This window comes from Loxodonta africana, chromosome 3, assembly GCF_030014295.1.
Source record: "Loxodonta africana isolate mLoxAfr1 chromosome 3, mLoxAfr1.hap2, whole genome shotgun sequence".
Classification (NCBI taxonomy): domain Eukaryota; kingdom Metazoa; phylum Chordata; class Mammalia; order Proboscidea; family Elephantidae; genus Loxodonta; species Loxodonta africana.
The window spans coordinates 181,414,302-181,432,254 of NC_087344.1; the positions used below are offsets into that span (position 1 = coordinate 181,414,302).

The 17,953-nt window shown below is 42.0% G+C and overlaps 1 protein-coding gene across 4 annotated transcripts in view; it reads left to right on the forward strand.

Annotated features, from left to right (window-relative positions):
• The window catches only part of TUFT1 (tuftelin 1), a 43,200-nt gene that overhangs the window by 12,844 nt on the left and 12,403 nt on the right, over nucleotides 1-17,953 (forward strand). For 2 of the 4 annotated variants that reach the window (XM_064282587.1, XM_010589431.3), the window contains exons 2-6: nucleotides 8,209-8,283; nucleotides 8,683-8,784; nucleotides 13,402-13,488; nucleotides 14,335-14,421; nucleotides 15,881-15,946. In XM_064282587.1, coding sequence (XP_064138657.1) covers nucleotides 8,209-8,283; nucleotides 8,683-8,784; nucleotides 13,402-13,488; nucleotides 14,335-14,421; nucleotides 15,881-15,946 — 417 coding nt within the window. The remainder of the gene's footprint in view (nucleotides 1-8,208; nucleotides 8,284-8,682; nucleotides 8,785-13,401; nucleotides 13,489-14,334; nucleotides 14,422-15,880; nucleotides 15,947-17,953) is intronic. The other 2 variants (XM_010589433.3, XM_010589432.3) reach the window with 2 other exon arrangements.

Genomic DNA, 17,953 nt, shown 5'->3' on the forward strand with positions numbered 1-17,953 from the left:
CTTTCTTGGTGGTATGAGGACCCCATGTCTCTCTGCTCGCTTCTGTCTTTTATATCTCAAAAGACATTGGCTTAAAACACTATCTAATCTTGTAGAACTCATCAATATAACTGCTGCTCACCCATCTCATTAACATCATAGTGATAGGATTTACAATACATAGGGAAAGCATATCAGATGACAAAATGGCAGACAATCATACAATACTGGGAATCATGGCCTAGCCAAATTAATACACATATTTTTGAGGGACACAGTTCAATCCATGACAACATACCACAAGTTTGTTTAACCATTTAATCTGTTGAAAGGAATCTGGGTTGTTTCCAGTTTTTCACTATTTGCAATAATCAAAAACAAAGCTAAAAGAAAAAAAGCTAACAAACTTGTTGACTCCATGGCCTATAGGGCTTTGAAGGAGCAGCTGGTGGATTCAAACTGCCAGCCTTTTGCTTAGCAGCTGAACTCCTAACCACTACGCCACCAGGTCTCCAAATAAATCTGCTTTAAATGTTCACGCACAGGTTTTTGTGTGAATTTGTCTTTATTTCTCTGGGACAATGCTCAGGAGTGCTGTCGCTAGGTCATATGGTAGTTGCATGTTTAGTTTTTTAAGAAACTGCCAAAGTGTTTTACAGAGTGGTTGTATCATTTAATATTCCCACCAGCAATTTCTTTGTGATCTCGTTTCTCCACATCCTCACCAGCATTTGGTGTTGTCACTATTTTATTTCAGCCATTCTGAGAGGTATGTAGTGGTATCCAACTGGTTTTAATTTGCGCTTCTCTGATGGTCAGTGCTGTTGGACATCTTTTCATGTGCTTATTTACCGTCTGTGTATCTTCTTCAATGAAACGGCTCCTTGTGTCTTTTGTCCATGTGGTAATTGGATTATTCGCTTTTTTTACTGTTGAGTTTTAAGTGTTCTTTGTATATTCTAGATACTAGTCCTTTGTCGAATGTGTGACTGGCAGATATTTTCTCCTACTCTGTAGCTTGTCTTTTCATCTTCCTAACAGGGATTTTCTCAGAGCAAAAGTTTTTAGTTTTGGTGAAGTCCAGTTTGTCAATTTTTCCTTTTATGGATTATGCTTTTGGTGTCAAGTGTAAGAACTTTTTGCCTACCCCTAAATTCTGTAGATTTTCTCCTTTTCTTTCTAACAGTTTTATAGTTTTACGTTTTAGTTTGTGATCTATTTTAAGGTAATTTTTTTATAAGGTGTGAGACTTATGTTGAGAATCCTTTTTTTTCGCACATGGTTGCCCAATTTCCCCAGCACCATTTGTTGAAAAAAGCCATCCTTCCACCATTGAATTCCTTTGGTACTTTTGTCAGAAAACCAAAAAGCAAACCCACTGCCATCAAGTCAATTCTGACTCATAGTGACGCTATAGCAGTCCTACAGCACAGAGTAGAACTACCCCATAGGGTTTCTGAGGCTGTCAGTCTTTATGGAAGCAGACTGCCACATTTTTCTCCTGCAGAGCAGCTGGTGGGTTCGAACCACGCACCTTTCAGTTAGCGGCTAAGCACTTTTTCCACTGCATCACCAGGGCTCCTTTGTCAGAAAACAGTTGGGCATATTTGTGTGGGTCTGTTTCAGAGTTCTTTGTCCCCTCCATTCTGCTGATGAGCCCATCAATTGAGTTAATTACTTTCATAAATATTTAAACAAGTAAATGCTGTTGTGTGCCATTGAGTCTGTTTCGACTCATGGAGACCCTGTGTGGCAAAGTAAAATTGCCCCATAGGGCTTCCTAGGCTGTAATCTTAAAATGTTTTTTTGAAGTTGATACTTTTTTTTTAATTGTACTTCAGATGAAGATTTACAGAGCAAAATAGTTTCTTGTTAAACAGTTAGTACACATATTGTTTTAGGAAACTGGTTAACAACTGCACGACATGTCAACACTCTCCCTTCTTGACCTTGGGTTCCCTATTACCAGCTTTCCTGTCCTCTCCTGCTTTCTAGTCCTTGCCCCTGGGCTGTTGTGCCCCTTTAGTCTCATTTTGTTTTATAGGCCTGTCTAATCTTTGGCTGAAGGGTGAGCCTTGGGAGTGACTTCATTACTGAGCTAAAAGGGTGTCCAGGGGCCATACTCTCAGGGTTTCTCCAGTCTCTGTCAGGCCAGTAAGTCTGGTCTTTTTTTGTGAGTTAGAATTTTGTTCTACATTCTTCTCTGGCTCTGCCCAGGACCTCTGTTGTGATCCCTGTGAAAGCAGTCAGTGCTGGTAGCAGGGCACCATCTACTTCTGCTGGATTCAGTCTGATACAGGCCATGGTAGATGTGGTCCATTAGTCCTTTGGACTCTTCTTCTCCTGTGTCCTTAGTTTTCTTCATTCTCCCTTGCTCCTGATGGGGTGATACCGGTGGAGTATCTTTGATAGCTGTTCACAGGCTTTAAGACCCCAGATGCTACTCACCAAAGTAGGATGTAGAACATTTTCTTTATAAACTATGTTATGCCAGTTGAGCTAGATGTTCCCTGAGACCATGGTCCTCACAACCCTCAGCCCAGCAATTTGGTCCCTCAGGGAGTTTAGGCTGTAATCTTTACGGGAGCAGATTGCCAGTTCTTTTCTCCTGCATACCCACTGGTAGATTTGAACTGCTGACCTTTCAGTTAGCAGCCTGGCACTTAACCATTGTGCCCCCAGGTTTCCTTATTTTAAGGAGTAGGGCATACATTTATATTAATAAGACTTTGAAAGGGGAGGCTAAGGGTATTGTTTTCAAACATAGAATCCTTGGCAAATGGCTGAGATGTGTTTTGCCTTATGTAAAAGGTAAGATGCCTTTAACAACAACTTAAGCCATAAATGCAGCTTTTATTTTACATAACAAGAACCCCACATATTGGACAGCTCCAGGGTTAATTCAGTGCTCACCTACGTCATTAAGGAGAGAGCCAGAGCCACTCCATCTTTCCATTCTGCCATCATCATTATGTCAGCTTTGTTTTCAAGCTAAGTTCACTTTCGGTCACAAAATGGCGCCAAAGTTCCAGATCCAGGATACAGCAGTTCAGACTGTCTCTTCTCCCCAGCAGGCTTATATTCATATCTCATTGTCCAGGACTGAGTCACGTGCCTTTGCCTTAGCCTGTCGCAGGCCAGAGTAATGAGATTACTGATTTTCTGAGATCAAATAGGATCAACCCCTGGGAAAAGGAGCCCTGGTGGCACAAACAGTTAAGCACTGGGCTGCTAACTGAAAGGTTGGTGGTTGGAACCCACCCAGCAGCTTTGTGGGAGAAAGACCTGGAGATCTACTTCCATAAAAATTGCAGCCAAGAAAACCCTATAGGCAGTAGCCCGAGACCAAAAGAACCAGATGGTGCCTGGTTACCACTACCAACCGCTCTGACTTGGACCACAATAGTATGTCTTGGGGGGAGTGAGAGAGAAATGTAGAACAAAATTTGCAAATTCATAAATAAGGCCAGACTTACTGGTCTGATAGAGACTTGGTGAAACCTCCAAGACTATGACCCTTAGACACCCTTCAAACATAGAATTGAAATCACTCTCACAGGTCACTTTATAGCCATACAATAGACAGGCCTGTAAAATGAACAGTAACATCAGTGAGGAATGCACACCTCAGAACAATCAACGATACAAGACCTAAAGGGCAGCATTGGCCCAAAAGCAAAGTTCAGAAGGAAGGTAGGGGCAGGAAAACTGGGCCAACTGACATGGGCAACCCAGGGGAGAATGCTGACACACTCGGGTTTACAGCCAGTCACGAAACAAACTGTGTGTAAATTGCTGAATGGGAAACTAATTTGCTCTGTAAACTTTTACCTAAACAACAATAAAATGTACAGAAAAAAAAAAAAATCCTATAGGGCAGGTCTCTTCTGTCACAGGGGGTCGTAAGAGTTGAAATTCACTCAGCAGCACCCAAAAACAACAACTACCCCTGAGAAGTGGGTAGAATCACTTTTCCTAAAGAATGAATACCTTTTAAAAATCTGTGTTTATAAGATATGTAAACACCTTCTTTAGAGCAGGAAGGTGGATGAGATGGCCTTTCAAGGCCGCTACCTAGCCTAGTTGTCTATGCTCTTCCAGTGAGAATGCCTGGGTTCATGAAATAAACTGGACTTGATGATCTTCATTGCCTCATCTCCTTTGTTCTGACTGAGGGCTGTCCTGGCTTTTCCCAACTGCCTCCAGGTATGAGAAGATGGAGTTTTAATCAAAGCACATACTTGTATCCTGGAGGAAAACAAATGGCAGTCACTTTGGCTATTTTGAAATCATTTTGAATCATTCTTTTGTAACGTTTTCTTGACCTAGATGTCACGGAGTATTCAATTCGCATTTAGAAAATACCTACCTGTGTTAAGAGCTGTGGCAGACAGCAGTCCTGGAGGAGTTAACAGAAGAGGCAAGTCCTTGTAGAACACAAATAACTGAGATGCTGGTGCCACAGGAGACCTTATGATGCTCAGGGAGCCCAGGGAGGGGAAGATGCGTTTCCCACAGGAAGCAGGGAAACGTCATGGAAGATGAGGCTTTTGAATTGAGCCTTGAGGGACTTGCAGATGTCCTGGATGAAAATGGGAAGAAAGGCCATCTACAGTAAAGGAAATGATGGGAGCAAAGGCACTGTTATGGATTGAATTGTGTCCCCCCAAAATGGGTATCAGCCTGGCTAGGCCATGATTCCCAATATTGTGTGATTGTCCACCATTTCGTCATCTGATGTGATTATCCTGTTTTATAGTCTAACCTCTATTATGTTAATGAGGCAGGATTAGAGGCAGTTATGCTAATAAGGCAGGACTCAATCTACAGGATTAGGTTGTATCTTGAGTCAATCTCTTTTGAGACATAAAAGAGAGAAGTGAACAAAGAGCATGGGGACCTCATACTACCAAGAAAGAAGTGCTGGGAATAGAGCATGTCCTTTGGATCCTGGGTGCCTGTGCTGAGAAGCTTCTAGACCAGGGAAAGATTGATGGCAAGGACCTTTCCCTAGAAACAACAGAGAGGCAAAACCTTCCCTTGGAGCTGGTTCCCTGCATTCAGACTTCTAGCCTCCTAGACTGTGAGAGAACATGCTTCAGTTTGTCAAAGCCATCCACGTGTGGTATTTCTCTTACGGCAGCACTAGATAACGAAGACAGGCACTGAAGTGAGAAAGCACAGAATGCATGAAGGTGGGGCACTGAGGGGCAGTAGCAGGAGAGGTGGGTTAACCCAGACTGTGGAGAGCCTTGAATGCCACACTAAGGATCTGGCTTTTATTTGGTAGGACTTAGTATTTTTGTAAAACTAAATACTTTGCCTGACCAGGGACACAATAGAAGGTCCTAGTTTGAATGGGAGAAAAATGTAGAACAAAACTCAAATTCCTAAAAAAAGGCCAGACTAACTGGACTGATAGAAACTAGAGGAATCCCCAAGACTATCAGCCTAAGATACCCTTTGAACCTGGAACTGAAGCCACTCCCGGTGATCATCTTTCATCAAAACAAGAAACTGGCTTATAAAATAAGCAATATCACCTGTGAATACTTTGCGCCCTTAAATTAACCAACCATATGAGACCAAATGGTCAACATTTCCCCTAAAACAAAGCTGAGAAGCTAAGGAGAGGCAGGGAAGCTAGATTAATGGAAACAGAACAAAAAGAATGGAAATAATGAGAATGTTGACACATCACAAAAAATGTAACCAATGTTACGGAACAGGTTGTATAAAAATTGTTAAATGGGAACCTAACCATGTAAACTTTCATCTAAAATACAGTTAAAAACAAACAACTAGATACTTTGCTAGGATTGGAAAGACCTAAGGGCCATCCTGGGAGTGTCTTCTTTCTGCCCTAAATTCGGATTCATTCCAGTATGTGAGAGGAGGCAAATATTTGAGTGCCTCCCTCCTGTGTGGCAGAGAGCAACCTCCATACATTATCAGTTAATCTTCAACAGCAACAAAAAGCCCCCTCAGGTGGATGGTGGTATTATTCCCATTTTACAGATGAGAAAACCAGGAGTTAAGTATCTGGCCACAAAGACTGATTTCTTCTCCATCAAGTTGCTCTTGCCTGTGTAGGAAGGACTCTTGCCTTCCAGAAGCTTCACTGAACTCCTTCTGGCAGGGTCCATCCTTTCTTTCTCTTTTCCTTCCAGCAGACACTTAGAAGATGAGGAGGGTACCTTAAAACCTGTTGGGAATACCATGGCATTTATGCTGTGTGGCCTCGAAGCAGGGCAGGGCCAGGTGACCTCAAGGTCACTTTCATTGCTGGGTATCTCAATGCCCATCTTGTCTTTACTGCCTGGGAGAGGTAATATATTCCACTTTCATACTATCACAGGACTTAGAGCAGGAAGGAGCTTTAGGAGATAATTTGTTGGTTATTGTTGTTGGGTGCTATTGAGTCGATTCCAACTCAGTGACCCCGTATTACAAGAGTAAAACTGCCCCATAGGGTTTTTTTTTGGCTGTGACTCTTTGGAAGCAGATCTCTAGGCCTTTCTTCTGCAGAGCCACTGGATGGATTCGAAACACCAACCTTTCAGTTAGCAGCCGAGTGCTTAACCCTTGCGCCACCAGGGATATAACTAACCCCTCATTTTTCAGGTGGGACGCAGAGGCCCAGAGTGGGTCAGCCCCTCGCCCACTGTCTTAGTCATCAAGTGCTGCTATAACAGAAATACCACAAGTAGATGGCTTTAACAAAGAGAAGTTTATTTTCTTACAGTGAAGAGGCTAGAAGTCCAAATTCAGGGTGTCAGCTCCAGGGGAAGGCCTTCTCTCTCCGTCAGCCTTTTCATCAATCTTTCCCCAGACCAGGAGTTTCTCTGTGCAAGGGACCCCGGGTCCAAAGGACGCTTTGGGCTCCTGGCACTGTCTTCTTGGTGGTTTGAGGTCCCCACCATGCTGCTTACTTCACTTTTGTTTTTTACCTCTTGAAAGATAAAAGGTGGTGCAGGCCACACCCCAGGGAAACTCCCTTTACATTGGCTCAGGAATGTGACCTGGGTAAGGGTGTTATAATTCTACCCTAATCCTTTTTAACATAAAATTATAATCACAAAATGGAGGGCAACCATACAACAGTGGAAATGCTTGAAATGGCCCAGCCAAATTGATACACACTTTTTGAGGGGACATAATTCAATCTATGACACCCACCTTCACACAAAGCATAGGTTGTGGCAAGGCTTGGTCCACCTGCCTTGCTGACCCACTCTCAGAATTATCACTTGCCCAAATTACTAGGCTCCCACTTCTTCTTGTCACCACATCCCCCCTGAGATTCCCCTCCTACACACAAAGTGTTTTCGTTTTTATTTTTTAACTTTCCTTGACTTATGAAAGAAAACTTGCTTCATCCTTTGAAATTAGGCTGATCTCTAGATGAATACCTATTATCTAACCTGCTTTCTTTTGAATTTTTTTTTCTTTAATTGTGCTTTAGGTGAAAGTTTACCGAGCATTAGTTTCTCATTAAACAATTTGTACACATTTTGTGACATTTTGCCAACCCTGCCACATGTCAGCACTCTCCCCTTCTTGACCTTGAGTTCCCCATTTCCATTTGTCCGGCTTTCCTGTCCCCTCCTGCCTTCTCGTCCTTGCCCCTGGGCTGGTGTGCCCATTTAGTCTTGTATACATGGTTGAACTATGTGTGTTATTGTTTGTTTTATAGGCCTGTCTAATCACTGGCTGAAGGGTGAACGTTTGGATAGCTTCTAGGTGGCCATAGAAATAGGGGTTTGGGTTCAGGTCCTTTCCTTTACTTTGGCTCAGGAAGGATACCCTAGTCTTGTGAAGTGCATCAGTAATTTTCTGGCTGACTGTCAGAAGCAGAAATTCTGGATTGGGCAGCTGAGGGGGTGACGTCTTCAGGCCTGGGGGGAAGAGGAATCCATGCAGTGTGCCTCCTGGAATCTGAGGACCAGGTCACCCCACTGGAGCTGTGTGGGGCAATGTGTAGAGTAATCTCTGCTATGCCTGTGGTTTGGTGGAAAGGGCATTGTCAGATTGCCACAGAGACGTACCACCACCCGGGAGGGAAGTGACCTTGGCAAGCTAATGTTACCTCTCTGAACCCCAGTTGTCTTTATCTGTGAAATGGCGATAACGCCCACTCCAAAGGGCTGGCAAAAGTGTTCTTGTAGTGCTTCGTACCTGTAGACCATGAAGGTAAGGGGATATTGTTGTTGTCGTTGTCATTATTAGGGCAGCGCGGACATTCTCAGGCTGACTCTCCAGAGCGAACTAACAGGAGATGAACTTGAACACATAGCCCAGAAGGTATCAAGGTTTCTGTGGGGTGAGGCCTCCTCCTCTTGGCTGTTCCCCTTCCTTGCTGTTGAGCCCTTACCCCACTGCTTCCTGGAGGCGCCTTTGCTGCTAAGAGCTTCAGAGCATCAGCTTTCAGACACATTCAACTGAAAGCTATATTGTGTGCTACTTTGAGGGGTGGTGAGACCCCGCTAAAATGAAAACTAACCTGTAATTTCTACTAATTTTCCTTGTCTAGTGTTCTTGCTGCTGTGTGGTTTCTGGTAGTGGTTCTGAGATGAATTTTTAGATGGCAAAATCAGACTAACTTCTTGAGTCTGTTGAGGAGCAGGTATTCTGCATTGGTTGAAGGGCAGAAGCTCTGGGCTTGCCATATATTTCTGAGCCATTCCTATTTTTCTCTGGCAGGCGGGCAGGAAGACCTATGCCATGGTATCCGGCCGGTCAGCTGGTCAGTCTCTGGCCTCAGAATTGGTGGAGTCCAACGATGGACATGAGGAGATCATTAAGGTAAGCTTAATTCTCCTTCACCTTTTCTCCCTTTGGTAAGCAAGAGGGAGTAGCCGATATTGTCGAAGGGAAATTTTGGTTTGACCGTGGAGAGAACCAGACCTGAGGTGCTAGTTTCCGGCCATCTCCTGGGAAGATCTTAATTAACACTGGAGACCAAAGTCTGTCTGCAATGACTTTGTGTTTCCTGGCCGAGGGCATGAGGAGGGATGGGATGACCTTTCTTAGTCCCTGTTCACTGCTCATGTTTAGCTGTAGGAGGCTGTGGAGACAGATGGGTTGTGTGCTTATGAAACTCATTTTAAAATGAAACAATTTTTATTCTTTTTCTTCTCTTATTAAACAGCTGTGTTCATATACCATACAATTAATCGACCCATTTATTGTGTGCAGTCCAGTGGTTTTTAGTATATTTACAGAATTGTGCAACCATCCACCAAAAACCAAACCTGTTGCTGTCAAGTTGATCTGACTCATAGCGACCCTGTAGAACAGAATAGAACTGCACCATAGGGTTTCCAAGGCTGTAATCTTTACAGAAGCAGACTGCCATGTCTTTCTCCCACAGAGCAGCTGGTGGGTTTGAACCTCCAACCTTTTGGTTAGCAGCTGAGCACTTAACTATTGAGCCATCAGGACTCTTTTGTGCTGCCATCACTACTATCTAATTCTGGGATATTTCCATCATCCCCAAAATAAATCCTGTACCCATTAGCAGTTGCTTCCATTCCTATTTTTCCACAGCTTCTGGCAACCACTAATCTGCATTTTCTCTCTATGAATTTGTCCGTTCTGCATATTTCATATAAATGGAATCATACAACATATGGTCTTTTGTGTTTGACTTCCTTCATTTAGCATTATGTTTTCAAGGTTCATCCAAGTTCTGCACGTATCAGTATTTAATTCATTTTTACGGCTAAAGAATATTCCATTGTATGGATATGCCACATTTTGTTTAGTGATTCATCAGTTGATGGGCATTTGGGTTGTTTCCACGTTTTGGCTATATTGAATAATGCTGCTATGGCATTTGTGTAAAGGTTTTTCTGTGAACGTATGTTTTCAGTTCTCTTGGGTACTTATCTAGGAGTGGAATTGCTGGGTCATATGGTAACTCTATGTTTAACCTTTTGAGGAACCACCAAACTTTTCCACAGTGGCTGCACCATTTTACAATCTTACCAGCAATGGATAAAAGTTCCAATTTCTCTACATCCTTGACAACACTTGTTATTTTCTTTTTTTTTTTTTCCTTTTTTATTATAGCCATCTTAGTGGGTGTGAACTGATAGCTCAGTGTGGTTTTAATTTGCATTCCCCCAGTGACTTATGATGTATATTTCTTCATGTGCTTATTGCCCATTTGTATATATTCATTGGAGAAATGTTACTTAAATCATTCGCCCATTTAAAAATTTCAGTTATTTGTCTTTTTATTGTTGAGTTAATAGAGTATATTCTGATACTGGACTCTAATCAGATGTATGATTTGCAAATATTTTCTCCCATTTCTTGAGTTGTCTTTTTACTTTCTTTATGCTGTCCTTTGAAACACAAAAGTTTTAATTTTGATGAAGCCTAATTTACCTATTTTTTTCTTTTGTCTCCTGTTTCTTTGGTGTTCTGTCTGAGAAAGATCACAAAGATTTAACTCCTGTATTTTCTTCAGAGTTATAATTTTAGCTCTTACAAATAGATCTGTAATCTATTTTGAATTTATTTATTTTTTAAAATAATTTTTATTGTGCTTTAAGTGAAAGTTTACAAATCAAGTCAGTCTGTCACATGTAAGCTTATATACACCTTACGCCATACTCCCACTTACTCTCCCCCTAATGAGTCAGCCCGCTCCCTTCTTCCAGTCTCTCCTTTTGTGACCGTTTTGCCAGTTTCTAACCCTCTCTACCCTCCCATCTCTCCTCCAGACAGGAGATGCCAATACAGTCTCAAGTGTCTACCTGATACAAGTAGCTCACTCTTCATCGGCATCTCTCTCCAGCCCATTGTCCAGTCCCTTCCATGTCTGATGAGTAGTCTTCGGGATTGGTTCCTGTCCTGGGCCAACAGAAGGTTTGGGGACCCTGACCACCGGGATTCTTCTAGTCTCAGACCATTAAGTCTGGTCTTTTTATGAGAATTTGGGGTCTGCATCCCTTGAGTTTATTTTTGTGTATGGTGTGAGGAAGGGGTCCAACTTCATTCTTTTGCATGTGGATAACTAGTCCCAGGACCATTTGTTGAAAAGACTGTGTATTCTCTCCTCATTGCATTGTCTTGGCACTCTTGTGAAAAAGCAGTTAAACATATTACTATTTATATGGAGCTATTATAAGGAGCTCTGGTGGCACGGTGGCTAGCTGCTTGGTTGCTAACCAAAAGGCTAGCAGTTCAAGCCCACCAGCAGCTCTGTGGGAAAAAGATGTGGCAGTCTTAGAAACCCTATGGGGCAGGTCTGCTGTGTCCTGTAGGGTCTCTATGGGTTGGAATCGACTCAACAGCACATAACAACTGCTATTATTAATACATAACGTCATAATATCATATTATTATTTCCGGATTCTAAATTTTATTTATCTGTATGTCTATCTTTTTGCCAGTACCATACTGTTTTGATTACTGTAGCTTTGTAGTAAGTTATGAAATCAGGAAGTATGAATCTTCCAACTTTGTCTTTTTCAAAATTAGTTTGACTTCTTTGGGGTCCCTTTCATTTCTATATGAATTTTAGGATCAGTTTGTCAATTTCTTTAAAGAAACCAATTTGGATTTTGATAGGAATTGTATTGAATCTGTAGATCAATTTGGAGATATTATATCTTAACAATATTAAGTCTTCCAGTCCATGAATACAATGTCTTTCCACTTATTTAGGTCTTCTTTAATTTCTTTCAAAAATGTTTTGTAGTTTGTAGTGTACAAGTCTTATACTTCTTTTGCTAAATTTATTCCTAAGTGATTTATTCTTTTTTGATGTTATTGTAAATAGGATTTTTTTTCTTAATTTTATTTTGGATTTTGAATCGCTAGTATATAGAGATACGACGGATTTCTGTATATTGATCTTGTATAATGAAACCTTGCTAAACGTTATTCTGATAGTTTTTTTTTTTTATTGAACTCTTTTTAAGACATGCTATGTACAAGATTGTGTCATCTGCAGATGGAGATGGTTTTAATTTTTCTTTTCCAACTTGGATGCCCTTAATTAATTTTTCCTTCTTACTCAAAGTGATTGCATGCCCCTTGGAGAAATTAAGACCACCATTGTTAAAATTGTGTATCCTCCCCAAGACTTTCTTATTCATGTACATTTTTTCCAAAATGACATCATATTATATACTCTGTTTTTTTTTTCTACAACCTTCTTTTTCTGCACGTTAATGATATAACATTTTCTGTGTCAATAGGTGTAAATATTTAGAATTTTTAAAGGCTGCATATTATTCTGTTGTATAGACATACTAAAAAAAAAGCCCCAAACCCGTTGCCGTTGAGTTGATTCCAACTCATAGTGACCTTATACAACAGAATAGAACTGCCCCCATAGCGTTTCTAAGGCCGTAAATATTTGCAGAAGCAGGCTGCCACATCTTTCTTCCTCAGAGAGGCTGGTGGATTCGAACCAGTGACCTTTTGGCTATCAGCCAAGTGCTTAACTACTGTGCACCAGGGGTCCTTCATTGTATAGACATACCATAATATATTTAATTAATCCCCTATCATTGGATATTTCATGTTTCTAGTTTTTTGTGAACATAAACAATATTTTGCTGAACATGTGTTATTAAACCATGTATGTCTGTGTTTTATAATATAGAAATATTTTCTCAATTATAAAAGATTCAAGCATGGTATACAAAGCAAAATGTGAAAACCACTTCTTACAACCTTCTTCCATAGAGGGAGCCACAGTGACTAGTTTGCATTTTTCCAGTCCCCTTTCTATGATTATGGATGAGTATTTATGCTACTATAAATCTTTAGCTCAATTTATTTCATTAGGATAAACTTCCAGAAGTAAATTTGCTAGGTTAGAGTAAACACATTTTGAAGTCTTTTGATCTAAATCACCAAATTGCCATCCAGAAAGGTGGGAACAATTTACCCTTCCACCAGTAGTGTACGAGAGTGCCTGTTTGTGTGGAATTAATTTAACTTGATATTTTGCAACTAAATAGTGTTGTCTTTAGAAGGACCCTGATGATCATGGCCCCCAGACCCTCTGTTGGCCCAGGATAGGAACCATTCCCAAAGCCAACTCTTCATACAGGAATTGGACTGGACAATGGGTTGGAGAGGGCTGCTGGTGAGGAGTGAGCTTTTTGGATCAGGTGGACACTTGAGACTATGTTGGCATCTCCTGCCTTGAGGGGAAATGAGAGGGTAGAGGGGGTTAGAAGCTGGCGAAATGGACACAAAAAGAGAGAGGGAGGGAGCGGGCTATCTCATTAGGGGGAGAGCAACTGGGAGTATGTAGCAAGATGTATATAAGTTTTTGTGTGAGAGACTGACTTCATTTGTAAACTTCACTTAAAGCACAATAAAAATTAAAAAGAAAAAAAAAGAGGAGTGGTAAAGATAAATAAATAAATAGTGCCATCTTCCCTATTTCAGGTGTACTTGAAGGGAAGGTCTGGAGATAAGAAGATCCATGAAAAGAATATTAACCAGCTGAAGAGTGAGGTCCAGTACATCCAGGAGGTGGGCGCTGCTCCCTTCTCTCTGTGGGAGTGCCCATGCCATTTCTCTAAACCTCCCATTCTTACTTGGCTTCCTTCATCTGTGGGTGCCAGTTTTCCCCCTCTGCTCCTTTCATATCCCCAAAGTGCCACCATGCTCTCCCATGTGTCAAGTATTATTTCTGACCCTTTGGCCTCAATCCATTAACCAACAAATATTTATTAAATACCATGTAGGTAGCAGTGGTGGTTCAGTGGTAGAACTCTGGCCTTCCATGCTGAGACCCGGGTTTGGTTTCCAGTCAGTACATCTCAAGCGCAGCCACCACTCGTCTGTCAGTGGAGGCTCGTGTGTTGCTGTGATGCTGAACGGGTTTCAGTGGAGATTCTAGACCAAGGCAAACTAGTAAGAAAGGCCTGACGACCTAGTTCTGAAAATCAGGCACGGAAAACCCTGTGGGTCACAATGGTCGATCTTATTGTGCATGGGGTTGCTTTGAGTTGGGGGCCGACTCAACAGCAGCTAACAACACAGCAAGAGCACTGTCTTCAGCCTTACTATCTGAAATTGCTAACCAACCTTTCCCAGTATTTCCTAACCCTCTCCCTGGTTCATGCTACTCCTTGGCACTTGTCTCTCCAAACAGAGTGTTAGTTCCACCAGAGCAGGGTCTGTGCTTACTTTGTTGCTTCTGCAGGAGGAACTGGGCTGTAGCCATGTGACCAGGGTCCCTCCTTCCCTCAGGCAGTGCCTAGAACAGTGCCTGACTCAGAGTGGTGCAGGTTAGGGATGGGGCATGAAAGTGGGTGAATTGGTATGCTCTCTGTCCCTACCCCAGAGGTAAAGTTACTTGCCCTCCCTTCCCAGGCCAGGAACTGCCTCCAGAAGCTCCGAGAAGATATAAGTAGCAAGCTTGACAGAGATCCAGGAGATTCTCTCCAACGGGAGGTACAGGTAAAAGGAATTGCTCCATGGTTGAATCCCCACTTAGGAGATGGGACTGTACCAGGCAGGCCCATTTACCAATCACCCAGTGCCAGGAAGGGCGAGGATGTAGACGTGCTGACTTCTCTGAGCACTCACAATCTAGTTAGGGCTCTCCAGCAGATCGGCACATGCCTTTGCACATTTCAGCCTATATGTAGGTGCAGATGTTCCTAAAACACAACAAAAATTGAATGTATATAAATCAAATTATTTTAAGTTCATTGGCAAAGCCTCTCATCTAGAAGACTTCTGTGATCAATCCTCTTGTAAAACAAAGTCTTGTGAAGCGAATGATCAACTGTAGATCCAAATTTCTTATATGTTGACTTCGCCCCTGCAGTACATGTTGGAAGCCTTGGCCCTAGCCTATTAGTTATCTCTGTGCATAGCTGTCTCTACCCTGGTATAGGAAGCTCTTTAAGACTAGGCGTTGTCCCTCTTTCTGCATTCTGGCATAAGGCCTGGACACAGAAGGCCATCAGCAAGTGTTTGTTAGACTGAAGTGGTTGGATAAGTTCCTCCTGGGGTGGATAGTCCTGTGATCCTGCTTTTCCAAAATTCAAGCACAGAAATGTCCTAAGGAGAGCAGAGAGCTATCTCTTCCATGACGCTACCCTACCCGCTTTTGAATTCTGAGTGACACTTCTTGAGTTGCGTTTTGGTTTGGGTGAGATGGTCTTTCCCCAGCAGCCCCTGCCCCGTTCCTCTGAGGGGAACATGGCCCAGCAGCTGGTACCTGGAAAGTTCATCTTGGGCATGGGCTATGCTAAGCCTGTGTGAAAGACATTCCACTAATTCATTTTGCTCTGGCTAACGGTAGGACTTTTGCTGCTTGAGCTCACTTCTGGCTGGCGGGAGGTGCTTTGTCAGGTGGCAGTAAGAACTGTTTGTGCTCAGAGATACCCAAAAGGCCAGGCCCCTTGTTTGCACAAACCACCCATCATATGATGAATAATCAGGCTTTGGGTTGGAAATAATTTTAGCAAATGCTGTTTCCTTTTTTGACTTATGCTTTGCCAAACCTTGTCAGGATCCCCGGAGGCGAGGAAAACTCTTTCTGTTTGTGACATGCAGCTGCTTGTGTTCCCCGGGCTGCAAGGAAGGGGGGCCCTGCATTTTCCAACCTGCCGAAAGGTTTTAGCCTTAGGCTTCCTTGTTTCTCCCTACAAGGCTGGGGTGAAAAAAAACCCATTGCTGCTGAGCCGATTCCAACTCATGGCAACCCTATATAAAAAATAGTCCCTCTCAAATCCTCACCCACTTCTCCACCCTCTCTTCTTTCCATTTTCCCACGGAGCACTGGAAGTCTTTTTTTTTTTCTTTTTCTCCTTCCTTCCTTGTAAGATTTGCAGTCTTAGGAGAATAATGTTTTGGACTTGGTTGCTTGAGACTGGGTTAACTACCAGTTTTCTTTTTCTTTGAACAGGTGGTGCTAGAAAAGCCAAATGGCTTTAGTGAAAGTCCGACGACCTTATACAGCAGCCCACCTGAGGTAAGGAACAGAGGGAAGACCATGGTGACCGCTGCTTGGTCAGGGGACAGAGGATCCACCTCCTCATTCCCTAGTTTATTGTCTTCTCTCTTTCACAAAATACAAGAGGAATATTTGCTTGCTGTAAAATTCAAACAATAGAGAAATAGAAAAAGCTGTTCCCTAATTCCATTCTTTGGAAGTATCTACTATTACCAGTTTGAAGTGGGCAGATCCTTCTAGAGCAGTGCTTCTCGCCCTGGGCTGTCCATTGGGATGACCCTGGGAGCTTTAAGGAGTCTCTGAGTGACACAAATCGTTGATGCACTCAGATACTATCTGGAAGGTTGGCGTTTCGAGTCCACCCAGAGGCACCTCGGGAAAAAGGCTTGGCGCTGTACTTTCAAAAAACTCGTCCGTTGAAAACGCGTTGGAGCACAATTCTGCTCTGACACACATGGGGTTGCCATGAGTCAGGACTGGCTCGACGACAACTGGTTTGGGAGCTTTAAAAGATGCCTGGGCCCCCTCCCCAGAGGTGGTAATTTAATTGTTCTGAGATGTAGCCTGGACGTCAGTGCTTTTAAAAGCACTTCAGTTGATTATTATGTTTAATCAGGATTGAGTACCAATATTTTAGAGCGGTTTTCTATACACAAACGACCATGTTGAAATACCCGATGTGTCTATGTTAATGTATATATATACCCTTATCTTATATACGTGTATAAATATATGCATATAATGTGCACATAAACCAAAACCAAACCAAACCCAGTGCCATCGAGTTGATTTCAATGCATAGCAACCCTATAGGACAGTATGTGCACATACTTTTCACACGTACTGGGTCGCAGCAAATGTATTATTCTGTAGCTTGATTTTTAATTTTTAAATTTATTTTTATGTAGATACATATAGATCTATCTCATTCTTTTGAATAACTGCATAGTGTTTCCTTTCATGGCTGTACTTTTTAAGAAGTAACATTTGCTTTTGTATTTTACAACTTTGTAAGATAGTACAAGACATGCTTATTGTAGAAAATTTGGGAAATTCAGAAACACAGACAAGTGAAAGAAGAAGAAATATCAGTTGTAATCTACCCAGAGAAAACCACAGTTTGGTGAACTTTCCTTTAATGCAAACATACATTTACAATATTGAGGTTATGCTGTATATAGTGTTTCTTTGTATTTTGTTTCTTTGGTCAGTTGGGAATTTTTTTGGACTGGGCTTTCTTTTCTTCCACCCTCAAGCCGATTGAATTAGATACTCCTGTCAGTTCTTGGCACATTATCATTATTGGTCCCATCAAGGCCTCTCACTGATTTTACTTTTTTTTTTTTTGCCCTTTCGTTTCCAGTCCTCCCTCCCTTTACCTCCCATATATTCAATATATGGCTTTAAATATGCCTATAAAATACGTAAGGAGCCCTGGTGGTGCAATAGTTAAGCGCTCAACTGCTAACCGAAAGGTTGGCAGTTCAAACCCACCAGTGGCTCCATGGGAGAAAGACCTGGCTGTCTGCTCTCATAAAGATCACAGCCTAGAAAACCCCACGGGGCAGTTCTGTTCTGTCACATAGGGTTGCTATGAGTTGGACTTGACATGACAGGCACCTAACAGCAACAACAACGTAAAATATGTTTGTTTTCAGTTTACGTGACAGACTTGTGCTATGTCTGTTTTCTGTTTTTTTCCTTTATTACCCAACACCATGTTATTAGGATCTATCCATGTCGCTGTGTTAAAATTTAGTTCATTTCTTTCTAACTGGTATATGCAGACTTTTGCAGCTTGCTTTTTTAGTTTCATATTATATCGTGAAAAATTCCCATGTCATTAAATAGTCTTGGAAAACTATTTGAAATAGGAGGCTTTTAATGCATTTTTACCAGCCCAGTAGCTTAGGTGTATATATAGGGGAACTGAGCAGGTAGCTGTTGACAACTAGGTTTAGAATATTGTGATTCTAGCCACCTGCTTTAGGTGTGCAGTTTGGATTCTTCCCTTCAAGTGAATCA